We start from the raw sequence: 15383 nt of genomic DNA on the forward strand, positions 1-15383 counted from the left end.
AAGGATAAATCTAGAGTTAGTACAGAAGAGTAAAAGGTGAAGAGTATCCATTAGTATAAAGAAAATGAGTTAGGGTTAGTACAGGGGCATAACCAATGTGCTCTAAGATATAGTTTTAGTTTATGTTTAAAAAGTGTTATTGAAGACAGTGATAAAAGCTCAGTAGGAAGTAGGTTCCAGTGTTTTCCAACAGTGTTAGAGAACAGAGAGTCTCCTGCCAAGTTGTTGGATCTGCGTGTACAAACAAGTAGTTTATTTGAGGAACATAAGTTTTTAAGATTGTTGTAAGGGGTAATGAGACTAGGGAGTATAGGAGTATTGGTAGGTTGATACAGGGTCTTATGGGCAATAGCAAGCTGGTGAAATTGAAGCTGTTTTTGAAACTATAGTCATCCTAGCTGCATTAGATTAAGACAATGATGGATTCTAGATGGCGAACCATTGGCAAATCTAGCAATATTATGGTAGGAAATTGCCTGTTTGTTAAGGTTATTTTTTGACAGATTAGTATATATAGGTGAAGCATAGAGGAGTGTGGAAATCAAGTGAGTACGGGCTATAGAGGTTCTGGCTAATGGTGTAAGGAAGGGTTTGATTCTATAGAGGGACCCCAATTTCTTGTTGACTGTTTTTATTGTGTTGTTAATATGAGTATCAAAGTTGTTGTTCTTAAGAGTTTGGTGATTGGGTCAGGAGATATGAGGGCGCCATTATTAGATGCAAGTGTAAAATTTACTGGGTTGGAGTAAAAAGCAAAAGTTTTGTTTTTATGGGGGTTCAAGAGGAGGCAGTGGTGTAAAAACCATTGTTCTACTGTGTTAAATGCTTTTTGGGTAAGGGACTGTAGTTCAGATGGAGAAGTGGCTGAGCATATTATTGTGGAATCGTCCTCGTATTGAATACAGGTGGCTTGAGGAATTGCTAAGTGTAGGTCGTTAATGAAAACGGAGAATAGGAGTGGGCCTAATATAGAGCCTTGAGGGATACCGAGGGAAATGGGGAGATGGGTAGATAGATTGTTATCCCATAGCACAGCCTGCTGTCTATTGTCTAAATAAGATTAGAACCATTTTATAGCCAGAGCTTCAAGTGAAAGGGATTTGAGGATATTTATAAGTATCTGGTAGTTAACCATATCGAAAGCCTTAAATAGATCGATAAAGAGTGCAGAGGAAAGAATGTTGTTGTTACGGTTTTTGTTAATGCAGTCTGTAAAGGATAACAGGACAATGGTAGTACTGTGGAATGGTTTAAATCCATGTTGACAGTTGGCAATTAAGTTGTTTTGGATTAGGTGGTGAAGTAGTTGCCTGTGGATGCATTTTTCCATTAGTTTTGCCAGTGGAGAGAGTAAAGCTATGGGGCGATGGTTTGAAAAGTCATTAGAGTTCCCACCTTTATGTAGGGGGATAATGTGAGAGATTTTCCAGATATTTGGGATGGTATCTTCATTTATGGTTTTGTTAATCAGTATGGAAATGGGGTAGGCTATGGCTTTAGCTGCTTTTTGCAGGTATTCTGCAGGTAGTTGGTCAGCTGAGGGGGGTGGTAGGTTTTAGTTTTTGGAGAAGGGAGCAAATGAGGGAAGTTGGAACTAGTTGTAACTGAAGTGAAGGAAGTGAGCTAGTAGTATAAGTTGGCAGATTTGAGCTACCTGGAGATAGTTGACTAGCAAGAGTTTGGATGGTCTCTGTAAAGAAGAAATTGAAGGCATTGGCAGTTTGTGTGGGATTCTCAAGGTTAGAGCCTTGTGGGTTAGGTGTAATGGATTGACCTGGGTGTAGTAGTTTATTAATGCTAGTTCAAAAGTTTTGTGGTTTATTTTGGTGAGTTTGCTGGAGTTGGAAGTAAAAGTTTCTTTTATCTAAGAGGATAGCTTTTTTTCTATTATTTCTAAGTTATCTAAAGTTTTGTTGGTCTGTTGTATTTTTAGTAGTACGCCATTTAGCCCAGGATTTGTTTCTAAGAAGGATTTTTTGCCTGGTAGCTTTTGAGAGCTTTGGGGCAGGTTTAGTCTTATTTCTAATAGAGCGTGTTGGTGCGTGGTGGTCAAGGATGGCTAAGAATGTGGAATTAAAGTATTCTATGGCTTCATCGATTGGGGGATACTTAGTGGTGACCAATTACATGCCTTGAGTTCTGCTTGGAAAAGTTCAGGGTTAAAATTTTTTTTGGTCTGTTTTGTCCTAAAAGTAGTTGGGTAAGTTAGGTTGGTTTTATGCTTGATAATATAAGTTAGTGAGTGGTCACTTAGATCATCTGGGAGGGTCCCTACTTTGTATGTTTGGTGAGGATTATTAGTGAGAATCCAATCTAAGGTACTTTCTTTGTTATTGGGTTTATTAATCCTGATTGTAGAGGTAATAGTTTGTGAGAAGCCATATAGGTTAATATAGGTAGTGGGGTGTTCAGTACTACAGGACTTCCAATCGATATTAAAGTCTCCAAGGACTATAGTTTTTTGTGGGAGATTTATAGAAAGCCAGTTAAGGATATTTTTGAGGGTATTAATATTATTTCCAGGAGGATGGTAGATATAGATGATATATATGGATTTACACGTATTAAGCTGTATCTTAGAAATAAGGATTTCGGCATTATTGACTAGAGGTGGTTTAAGGTCTGCAGAGGTAACTTGTAGCTCTGCTTTGTAAAGGATTGCTACCCCCCCCCTTTTTGGCTGTACTGTCTGGTCTCAGGATATTGTAACCAGGTGGGATGACTTAATTGTCTTTAATCGCAGGTTTTAGCCATGTTTCTGTTAGACATAAGATATCAGATAAGTGAACATCTAGGAGGGCGTGGAGGTGGGCAATTTTGTTGTTAATGCTACTTATGTTGAGATGCGCTATACAGAGTGAGTTAGAAGGTCTGGTAGGGGTTTGTGTACTAGTAAGCTTAGGGTTGTTTTGTTTAGTGGCAAGAGTATTGTTTGGGATGGGGTTTGGATGAATGTCCCTATCTAGTAAGGAGTGGAGGTATATTCTGTTTATAGGGTTTTGAAGCTTACAATAAAAGTACAGTGATTTCTTAGCATTTAGATTGATATACCTGATGTGGGCCAGTCTATGATATTTGGCTTGTAGATAGCTGGGTCTGGATGTGATGTTTATGTGGTTTTGGGAGATAGCCAATAGTGGTGTGGTAGTAAATTTGGAGGGGTAATGAAGTTTTGGATATATTGGATGTTCAAAGGAGGTTAGTAGATAGGATGCTATAGTTAGAGGAGGTAAGAGTGAGGCCAAGAGTTTTATGTGTATTGGGATAGGTAATATAGTCATTATATTGGTTTAGTTTAAGGAACAAAATGGGAGGTAAGGAAGTTTCAAATAGGTGGGGTGATGTAACAAGGAGGGTTGGGAGGGCTAATGAGGTGGACCTTTAGATTGGAGCAGACGTAATGGGGTTGTGGTTTAGAGGAATAAATGTAGGAGCACTGGGGTGGGTGGGAATTGGGGGCAGGGTAGGGGAGCGGCATAAGCCCATAGGGCGAACAGAGCGAGTAGAGACAAGTGAGTGAAGCAGCTCAAGGTGAACAATCGGTGGAATGCTGACTAATAAAGGTAAGTTCATGTGTAGGTAAGTATAGAATGATAAGAAGTAGAGTGGAAGTGTTCAGAGGAGGATAGTGGGTGTTTACAGAAAAGCAAGAGGTATGTGAAAGAATGATATGGGCAAGGTATAGACAGCAGAATGTAGAGGAAGTATACTATAGGATAGTGGGAATAGACAAATAAAAGGGACTGGATAAGGGCGCCACCTTGTGGACAGGAAAATGTATTACCACAGTAGTACTTTCTGGGGAAGGCTGGTCTAGGACTAAATAAGATGATATGTTCAGCTAAAGGAGGTAGCAATAAAGAAACTAAGGATTGGTACTTTGACTACAGGGTACAGAGGGGGTATGGCTGCTGACTGTCCAGGCTGGGAAGCTTGCAATTACAAACTTCAAGAATTAAACATACTAAATATTAGCTTTACAGCCAGCATTTTACTATCCATTCAGCATCTTGTTATGTTCCACAGGATCTTCATAGATGTGACAGGTCACCACTGGCACCAGTGGAGGACATACACTGGGAGGATAGCAGTAACATATGCAATATTTCCAGATGCAGCTCTCTGCATCAAGTGCAATTTCCTTTAAGAGCACACAGAGACCACAGTCAGTCCAGGGCTGGTGTCTCCCCCTTTCTCCAGATCCCCATTAAGACTCCCCACTGGCACAGCTATAGAGTTGAGATCTCAGCTGATTGATCAAGCCAAGACCTAACAAACACCCTGTCTGTCCAACTGGTTCTTTGTGTCCCTGGACAAGTAGCTGACACACCAGTTTGATTTATACACACACACACACACACACACACACACACACACACACACACACACACACACACACACACCTGGGAAAGGCTGGCACAGGTTTACTAACTATGCAACCTTCTGCCTAGACTATAAGGTCGTTACCACTGCCACCAGTCAACTCCTTAGCAACTGCTTTAAGGCCCTTAACAACGGGTGTCCAATCTTACTGTGGGATATTAATATTAATCCAAATGGTAGTTTGCCCAAGAGCAAGGCTGTTACGAATGGCCCACACACTGTCACCAAATAAATTTGCAAGTACTCTCAAAACTTAAATATTTCTAGACATATCAGCCACAATGAAAGGTTTAAATACATTTAATAATAAAAGAACAAGAAAATACTCAGTATGTATTCACTTTGACAGAGTTCGAAACCACAGGAAATATTTAAAACAACATTGCAGGGCAGTCTCAAATAAGTAAAGAAAAATATCTAAACTAAACTTCCGTATATTTCTGACTGAATCAAAGACGACTACTCCACCCTAGTTAACGTATTTAATTGGAGCAAGGCAGATGTTGTGGTGAATGATTCTTGTCAGGTCCAAGACAGAATACAAAATACTCTCTCTAAGAGACTTCTCAAATTATCTCAAATATTACTGCTGGGATAGCTTGCAGATTGACATTGTTTTTATCCGAATTCTAGTCCCTAGAGGATACCCCAACTGCTGGGAGCTGGCAGTATTTAGCATCTACCTGTGAAAATACACGAACAAAAGCTTCTGCTCAGATCTTTGGCAGATACTGGAAGTCATAAAACAATTACACGCCTTCACATTTCAAGACTAGTAATTAGTCTGCCCTAAAGACAATACAGAATGCTCTCTAGTGCAGACATTATGTCTCCGGCCTAGCCTATAAAGTAATTTAATTTCAGCTATTTTTCTGGTTAACCTCCTGTACTCCAGTTTCCACTGTTAAAATATATATATTTAAACAGTTACAGCAGTGCATGTTCTATTCCAGTAGTGCACACTGTGGTGACATTTCAAACGGCACTATGCAGAAACGTTTTCAACATACACTTCTGTACTAGCAGTTTGATACACACATGACATACAGTTCTAATACATTTGTAACACAAAGCATTTTGTATAAATCATGTTTGTATTCACAAATGGCATACAATTATTTACAAAATTCCAGATAGCTGTGCTGGCAGTATCTCCCTTTGTCACAACAGATATTTCTCCAAAATGTCTGTTTTTTTCTTTTCTTTTTTTTTTTTTTGGTGGTGGTTCTATTCTTTTTGCCTTGTTTCCCAATTGTCTATAAAACTTTTTTTGGGTCATTAATGAATTGCTTATTTTGTACTTTTCCTTATAGTTATCTGCATGTCTTCTAAGTTTTTCTTCCAGTACTGATATCTTTACTGTAGTATTTGAAGTACTGTACAGTAGATCCTGGCCTTTTTGATATTGTGTGTTGCTTTTATCACATCTATCTTTTTAAGTATTTTGTTGATCTGTTCTTTCTGTACTCTTCTGACAGCAACACTTATCTTAGTTGCTTTATAGTTTTCTCTATTTGATACTTCCATGATGGAATTTGATTTTTCCCCTTCCTTTCCTTTACTGCACTTTGTTTTTGTGGTAAGACTTTAACAGTTATTAATTTTGCTGCACAGCAAAGTATGCTGTTTACTTCTGTTATATTGCATGGATTTCTTTGAACAGTCTTGATTACTATATTCATTTGTTTTATCAAGTGTCTTAACACTTTGGGTCTTATTGACTTTCTAATGTATTTTTTCATAGATCTTAATATGCCTTATCAAGCAACTCTTCCATTAGATCATTTTCTTCCAAATTAAGGGCTCATTCTTCGTTCTGCATTTCCTGTGGGCAATATACAGAAAGTTCCAAAACATCTCCCTGTAACGTATTCTCTCTAGCTTCATCCTGTGTCATCCATTGCTGTTTCATATGGGAACGCACTGACCTGTCACTCCATAGCATGGATTTCATTAGAATTGCTACCGCTTCCTTCTTTTGCTGTGCAACTCCAGCTGAACTTTTGTACTGTTTCCTGATGACGCCTTCAATGTATCATCATATGGCAACTGATCAAATACTTTCTGCTCCACTGGTTTCTCCTTAATTTGGGGACTCATTGTTCTATCATGCCGTGTGGGATATTACCAGAGTTAGATTTTCTACAGTAAATCCTTCACTTCACAGGTAATCCATAACTTTGTTTTTTTATTTCTTTAACTTGTACATTACTAATCATCTTTTCTGCTTTCCTCTTTTGTTTTCTTATTCTTATATTGTAAAAGTTTCCATACCCAGATGCCATTGCCTGCATTTCTCAATCAAATATCTTTGGTGCTGCTTTTTTTGTATTGGTAAGTTTTGCTTTTTCCTTTGCATAAATATTGCACCATATTAAATCTCTTTTTCTTTCCCATGTCCATATTTCTTCTTCAGATGTCTCCTGATCTTCCTGTTTCTCCTTACTTGGGGGACTCATTGTTCCATCATATTGTGACATAACCTGTGTTAGACTTTCTACACTAAATCCTTCACTTTGCACATATTCCATAAATTCAGCTTCTATTTTTTTTAACTTATGCTTCACTAATCTTCTGTTTTAGGTTCCTATTTTCTGATCTAATTTTTTTTGTATTGTGAAATTTTCTGTATTTGGGTGCCTTTACCTGTACTTCTCTCCAAATACCTGTGGAGCTGCTTTTTTTTTACTGATTAGTTTGGCTTTCTCCGTTGCATAAATATTGCACCATATTAGATCTCTCTTTATTTTCCATGTCCATGTTTATTTTTTATACTTTTCAAAAATATCTAGATTTTGTTCTTTATATTTTTACACTTTATTTGCTTATTATTATTTCCAAATAGCCCAAGGCTTGTTAGTCTAAACAATGTTTTGCATTAGTATAGGTTTGTAGGTTGGTACTAAGCTATCGGCCCTAGGGGCCTATACAAGCCTAGCCATAACACTTCCCTGGATATTTCTTCCCACAATATTTACTTCCCTTGACCCCTGTCTAGCAGGGTGACTGACATGATCCCCGGAGTGAATTTCCTATCTCCCATCCAGTCGTCAAGGTTCCTTTTGAAGAGGGCTAAGGAGGCTCTCTGCTTGACATGTATGGGCAGTCTATTCCAGAGTATGGGCATTCTCTGGGTCAGGAACCTATCCCTCCAGCATGTTTTGTTCATTGTGATGACAAGGTTTAGATCCCTGGAGCATGTGGCTCTGAGGGATTGGATTTTTTAAGTGGAGCATGTCCAACAGCTCAGGGTTTGACATGGCCTTGTATGTTAAGCAGAGATCGCCTGTGAGTAGACAATATGCCACAAAGTATAGCTGGAGTTTTTTTAGATGGTCAGTATAGGGCATCTGCTTTAGGCCTGTGATTTTTTTAGTGAGGTATTTCTGCAGCCTTTCCAGCTGTTGCAGATGTCTTGTGAGGTACATAGCAAATGGGGCGTTGTACTCTATAATGGGTCTAATGAGGGATGAGGGCAGTGGGACAATGACCTCCTTTTTTTCTGGAAGAAAAGCCCTTAGTGATGAGGTGTGCCACATAGAAGGATTTCCTGACTGTTGTGGGGATGTGGTTATCGAAGGTGAGACCACTGTCCACCTGTGTCCCTAAGTCTCTCATCACACTTTCAGTGTTTAGTGTATTGCCACCTATGTGGTAATTCATGGGTACATGGTTTTTCCCAAAGGGGATAACTGTACATTTCTTGGCATTAAGCTTGATCCCATGGCTCTGGCACCAAGCATTTGTTTCTGTAAAGCCCTTTTATAGAATATCCACATCATTTGGGAATTCAGTAATGGCTCCCAGTTTGCAGTCATCTGTGAACTTTGTTAGCCAGAGTCCCTTAGTGTTGGCCTGTTCTTCAGAGACGTGGATGCCAAACAAGAGCGGTCCCAGGTCTGAACCCTGAGGTACTCCACTTGTCTGGAGCTGGATTTGGAGTTGGCTACTTGAATGTTGAATTAATGAACACGGATTTGCATTTGAAGCTTTTGACAGTTTTTCTTGTACAAGTATTTTTTTTCCTCTAATTTCTCTCTCAATTTTTGTATATGTTCTATCCAGAAAAACTGGGCTTTTGCAAAATAATAACAATACATAATTTCTTTCTTATCCTCAGTAGTCCACTCTGTCATCTTTATGGCTGTTTTTTTAGTCTGTCAGTTTTTTGTGTTTTTTTTTTTTGTGGACTGCTACCCATGTTTCTGGGACTTGTGTACCCAGTTGTCTTTTTTTATTTTTTAACCATCCATGATAAATGCTATGTAAAATATGGTCTATACATGCAGTGTTGTCTTGGTGAGATTTTGTAAAGCAGGGCCTACCTTGTGAAGGTACTCAGCAAGAGTTGAGGATTAATTCAATTCCAGCAATACTACTGTCATATTTGCTTGCTGATAATATAATCTCTACATTTTTGTCTTTTGGCTGTAGAAGGACAGCAGAGACACTGGAGTACTCTTACAGACTCGGGGTGGTGGTGGTGGGGGGGGGGGTTGCAGACTACATGTAGAGGAGACACAATCTAGGGGCCACATCAGAGAGCCAAGTGCTGTAAAGCAGCAATCACTTCAGTATTGTGAAGACCATGTGTAAAATGATTTAAGCTTATTTTTGATCCATCCAGTATAGTTTTAGAATGTTAAATCCCCTTTTCTGGATAAGGTTCCTGTTATGCCCAGTGTTACGATTAATGTACATTTCGCTAGTTTGTTAGTAACTAGCCATCTTTGTTGAGTTTGCACATATTCATAAGTTCTTTTCCATGCTGCCAGTGACAACACAAGAAATGTATCCATTTGTTATATTTTTTCATACAGAACAAGAAAACAGCACTAGTTTTTGTAATGCAGTTTGGAATGTGCTGAAATAATATATATTAAAGTTCTAGTCTCTCTGCTACCTCAGATTAATGCATGGATTGTAATTAAAATCATCATTTGAGACGTGCTTCTTACGTGATGTAAAGTAAGCATAAGAAAACATCCTATCTGAATACCTTTAATTCTGCCCTACTGTAGGAGCTCTTACAGATGAAACAAGAACTTGAAGAGATACTACTAGCTAAGGAAGAGCAAGAAGATATTCTAAGGAGGCGGGAACGTGAGCTTACAGCTCTGAAAGGGGCATTAAAAGAAGAAGTCTCCAGTCATGACCGTGAAGTTGATAGCCTTAGAGATAATTATGAAAAGGAGCTGGAGAAACTGAGAAAAAAAGCAGAAGAAGCAATACTGGTGAGTCAAAGTTTATTACATATTTAGGGTTTGGTGATAGATAATTAAATTTAATGAGTTCTTAATGTTGCATCGATTCAGAGTTTTATGAACAGCCATATGAAAGGGTATTTACAACTACATCACTTTTTTGAGACAAATTGAAATCATACAAAATGTATGGTTATATAATCAGCTTTGAACAATGTAGTAGAGTTGAAATCCCAAACCACTGCTGAGCGAGAGCTATGCTTTCACAGTTTTGATCAGTTCAGCAAATGGAATCAGCTGACAGTTTAGCAAGAGCAAATCCTCCTGGACCAAAGATACGAAGTTTGTGGTTGGGTTGGCCACCCTTTCCTGGGTTACCAGTACCCTTTTTGTTATGTTAGGGGAGGATGATTTCTCTGTCATACATGTGTCTATACAGTTTCCTTTCAGAAAAGGAATAATTAATGCTTTTCTTTTTGAGTAGCTGACTCTGCAGAATCTGACAGCCTGGATTATAAATCCCAGCTGACACACCCCTTTATGATATGATAGGTATGAAGAGGACACTATTTCCTTACATTTCCCTACCCCTAGAAGACGGTTCATTTCAGAAGACGCTTTCTTTGATGAAAGAACACATTCAATTAAAAGCTAGGGAGGTCTTTGATGCACGGAAAAAAAGAAATTTGGACTGTTTGGGCTTAGACACTCCCAAACCTTTAATGGTATTTAGCGTTATGGTAAATATACCATAAACGTGTTTTTCCCTCACTTCATATTGCAATTCGTATTTGTATTAGACTAACTTACCTTTCATTTCTCTACAAACTGTCTAAAATTTCTCTAAATATTAAATGATGGTCATATACCTTGTATCAATTCTTAACCAATGTTTTATATTATGTCTAATTTCTTATACTTATTTAAACTGTATATGTTTTTGTTTTATTTTTGAATTTTGTAAAATTATTTTTCTTAAAATGTTTTGTAGTAAATTGGAGCCTTTTTCCTGGGCCTCTTCTGAAAAATGGGCTTCTGCCCAGTCAGACCTTCCCGGTAATCATATGCCAATAAATAAGACTTTAACTATTCCTCCAGTTCTTGAATCCCTGCAGGATGCCTTTTGTGCAGCATTCCTGGAACTAGATTCTCGTTTCCCCACACAATCTCATAAAACCTGACTGCTTTTATATGATCCAGGATACTTTCAAGTGTGATTGCAAGAATCCAGTGACAGATCCAGCAGTGATGTCCCTGGATACACAAAAAGAATGACCCTGATTCTCAGCCCAGATACCATTCCAACATGTCGGACAACAAAGCACCGGACCATCAACAACTTTAGACTTCACAACTCTGAAATATCTTGAGTTACATGATCAGGTACGGGAGTGAAATCCTGAAGTTGTTGCCTTGAGAGACTTTGGATTACTGATGAAACTTTGAGACAGAATTAGCCTTATCCAGACCTCTTTGTGGGTATGCAGACATGCTATAAAGTGTGGCTATAATACTGTAGATTTAACATCCAAGGCTACTACTGTTTGGGGTCAGGCATCAGGAGATATGCGTGATGTTACAACCCTTGCTATAGGATGTCTAATTTCAGATCATTAATGTACCACTGGACAAGGACCCTGCTGTTTGGCTTCACCCCTAGAAGGTATTTCAAAGGTATGAGGCGAAAATAAAAGCATTCAAATCAGTTAAAGAAGTCTTCCACTCTTCCTTACTTAGATGCAAAATAAATCCCCCTTCTGAGCATTGGCCCTATTATGAATTGCAGGGTAAATTTACATAGGCAAAGAGTACGAAGGGATTTTAGGAAACCAGAAAGAGGGGCATTGGAGCCCTCATGGCCAGCTGTCTCATATGGAGAGGTAATGTCTACACTTTCCTAACTCCCACAACCCTTAAACCCCTAAACCAACACACATCTCTCCAAAAAGGTGGCCATCTGGCTGTACTCACAAAAAACAGACAAAATGTTACTGAAGACAAATGCATTTTGCAGGTGGTTTCTCAGGATTACAGACTCTACAGCTCATTTCTGTCCTAAAATTTCAGAAATCTCAAGTCATACAGAGAGTTCCAAAAGTAGAAGAAACCAAAGCTTCTACTCAAGAACGTAAGACTTTTTCCTGGTTTCAAGAAAGCATGGACCATACAGACTCATTTAGACCTAACAAGTAGAAAAGTAATCCTAAAAGTGTCAGAGTTCAAAATGTTTTTATATTCTAGTTTTCCTCTTGATGTGTGAAGCCTTGATGGTTGCCTTGGATTTGAAGGATCCCATACATAAGGGCCACAAATGCTTTCCCATATGTAAGTTAGGGTTGGGAGGCACTACCAATTTACTTTTGGTTTAGCTGTTGTGTCCGTAGTCTTTATCAAGAGTCTGACTGTCTTCAGTATTAGTGCATTGCAATACCAAGGACCTCCACATCTTCTGGTATATCTGGATGAATGTCTGATCGAGGAACCACCCCAGGAGGAGCTAGAGAGTACCCTGACTTATGCATTGGAATGATCCTAGATCTCTTTCTTAACCTTCTAAAATCCAACCTAAATCCTTTCAAGACAGTTGTCTTCATAGTGGTATTACCAGATAATGTTCTTGTTAATTTTGTTTTCAGGAAATGGCCCCAAAAAACAAGCACAGTAATGAGAGATTTCTTGAGGGTGCTTGGATTCATTGCATTCACCATCCCACAGGTTGTTTGTACATAAGAAGTGTTAAACAGTCAGTTTGCTATCTTTAAGTGTGCACTTCATCTTCTCCTTTGTATAAGGACAGATGTAGCATGTTGGATTCACCACATACTGAGGAATGAGGCTGTTCCCTTCAATTAGACACCCAAGGACCACATTCTGACTATAGATGCCTCTGACACTGCCCAGACAATTGAATTTTTCTGTTCTATAGTGTGTTTTGCATGTATTGTGTGAGTGAATGAGAGAGAGTACATTTTGCGGTACTAGCATCATTTCCAGGATGGGTTTCAGAGCCTTGTGCCAGATGATTACTGGGAAAGACTTATGACCCTCTATAGGATGAAACTGATAACCTGAGTTGTGATTTGCAGATGTGAGTGTGGTATTTACCTGCTGAACTGCAGCCCTCCCCATGGAAAGCATCGGAATAAAGATATTTCATTGATTATTTCCTTAAAAAAAGTGTACATTTCCCTTTCTGGGTTGGAGATTTCACATGCATAGGGTTCTCACTTCTGTTAAAAAAACAGAAGAAAAGAAGAGAGGACATACTCTGCTGGACCATTTTTCTAAAATGGCCCACTGTTAGACTTGTTCCATAGTAAAGAAATTATGCCTTATCAGTGGTCCTCCTGACAGTCTGAGAGCAGCAGAAATGGCACTTCATAAGAGGCTGACTGAGGTGCGTTATGAAGCAATGAGGAACCATATTCTGTTATTTCAAGAAACAAGATATGAATGGATACAAAGTAACAAAAAGTGGAAGCACACTGTGTTTCTGAATAAATGAATGGCTACAAGGTAACAAATGTGGAAGCACTGTCAGGTGCGAGCTGCATAGCTTTCAGCTGTCCCTGATTTTGCAAGTTGTTCAGTTTCACCTCATACTTTTGGTGTGTTCCTCATAAAGTGTGTGGTTTTCTGACAAATCATTGAGGATTGTAATCAGTTAGTAATGACGTTTGCATGTCAAACCTTATATTCAGCATAAAATGCATGCTAATCCAAAAGCTGTTTTTTTCTGCAATCTAGTTATAATAATATACAAACAGTGTTTAGTATCTGTCTTTTGACTATTTTTGGCTTTATCTCTGACTTGTTCAGAGAGACTGAGAGATGAACTGGAATACAGCACTATGTGACAGTTATTTCTTTGTTCATTTAATCACAAATGCATTCAGTCATACAAATGGCTGTAATTTATGGTTTTGTGTGCAAGTGTGTGTGTCTGCACAGGGGAGGGTTGCAGTAGGTTGCACTGTATGGTTCTGACAGTAGCAAGCCAAAATAGCTGTTTCTTTTGTTTATGTATGTATGTATCTATTTATTCATTTGATCCCAGTCAGACATTTGAGGTGTACGCTTTGGAGTCTGCATATCCTCCCTGTATTTATGTGGGTGCTTTTGTTTCCTGTGTTGCAAAGACATATGCAGTAGATGGATTTGGTAACTTTAGTCCATAGCTTTTTTAATTTATCCAATTTTTGGGGGTTTCTAATACCATGACGGGAATGGACCCCATTTGTAAGTCAAAGTATGATTAAAGTTCATGAATTAGTATTGTTTCAGTCTTTGATGTCAGCCAAAAGTGCTCTTCTCATCACTCGCAATGTGCCCAGTAATGACTCCTCCTGCAGTTCATATGGTGTTACATGTATTGGTAACATATTTAAATATGATTGTAGATCCTTTTTATAAGACCTATTGTTCCTACTACTATTGGAACTGTTTGGGTATATTTATTCCACATTGCTGGTGTTTCTGCCTGCAAATCTTGATATTTTATGACTTTGTGTCTCGCTGTACACAAGACACTGTAGTCAGTGGGTGTAGTAATTTCAATGATCAGTGCTACTTTTGTCTTCTTTTCAAGGACTACTATATCTGGTTTTCTCGCATCTATCTTTTGAACTGTTGGTAATGGGTTATCCCATGTGATGTAGACTTCATTGTTTTCAAATATGCTTTGTTGTTCATGTTTCCAGTGTTTTTCAGCCACTTCAATACCATAATGTTTGCACAATCCCTAGTGCAGCGGTCTTGCCGCATTACTGTGTCTTTCAGTATGCAATCCTTCTGCCATTAGTATGTCACAACCAGCAACAAGATATGTGACTGTTTCCAATTCTGTTTTACAAAACCTACATTTGTCTGTTTCTCCCACATGTTCAATACACGTTTGTAAACCAAAGTGTATGTAGCCCAATATCTTAGGCCGCCAATATTAACTTTCATCTTTTGGTTTGAATTTGCCTCTCCTTAACCTTTCCTGCATTCAGTCCTGATCAACATGAGGTCATTTTCTATACTTGCAACTATATTTATGCATTTTCCACATTTCTTGCCATCTCATCTGATCCTTTACCTTATATTCTTTCTTTTGTTGTTTGGCACATTCAGTTGCTGCTGGATTTTTATCTACTTTGATTTCCATTTCTGCTAGACTAAGCAGGGAAGTTATCTTAGATTTATTGTCCTCTTATTTCAAAACCTTCACTACATTTGCATCTTGTGAGGTCAGCAGATACGTTTGCAATTCCACAATTGTAGATCTATACATCTAATCAGTTTCAAGGAGGCCCATACCTCTTTCGGAATGGGGAATATATAATCTTGGTATGTACTGAATTTAATAAATTATTTGGTGAGCATGAAGCATCCTTCTTGTTTTCCTGTCTAATCTATCCAACATGTTTTGGGTCCAGTCAATCACTGCAAAACTGTTAGGACAGTTAGAGCCACGTTTTGTTCCTAGATGTCAATGCTGTTTTCAGGATTAATTTAAATCTTCTAAAATATGTCCTACCAAGTTTTATTTGCATTTGTTCATGTTTTATTGTTGATACTTTATCAATTCCTAAAAAAAAATATTTATACACTCCTTCTTGTTCAAGTTCTTTTATATCACATTCTTGTCCCAAACTGATGTTTTATTGTTGCTGCAGTTTGCCTGCTTTAAAGGTTGCTTTTGCACATTTATCAAGACCATGTGACATTCTTATATAATCTGAAAAAGTTTTGACTAGCAATTGTACTTTCAATTCCTCATTTGATGAGATTTACAGTTTTAAATCATCAACA

The 15383-nt window shown here is 38.3% G+C and overlaps 1 protein-coding gene across 1 annotated transcript in view; it reads left to right on the forward strand.

Moving 5' to 3' along the window:
- The window catches only part of CGNL1 (cingulin like 1), a 1082391-nt gene that overhangs the window by 324454 nt on the left and 742554 nt on the right, over positions 1-15383 (forward strand). The window contains exon 7 of the mRNA XM_044078976.1: positions 9405-9617. Within this exon, the coding sequence (XP_043934911.1) occupies positions 9405-9617 (213 nt within the window). The remainder of the gene's footprint in view (positions 1-9404; positions 9618-15383) is intronic.

The sequence above is a fragment of the Protopterus annectens genome, chromosome 7.part1 (assembly GCF_019279795.1).
Source record: "Protopterus annectens isolate FY-2018-M chromosome 7.part1, PAN1.0, whole genome shotgun sequence".
In the NCBI taxonomy this organism is placed as follows: Eukaryota; Metazoa; Chordata; order Ceratodontiformes; family Protopteridae; genus Protopterus; species Protopterus annectens.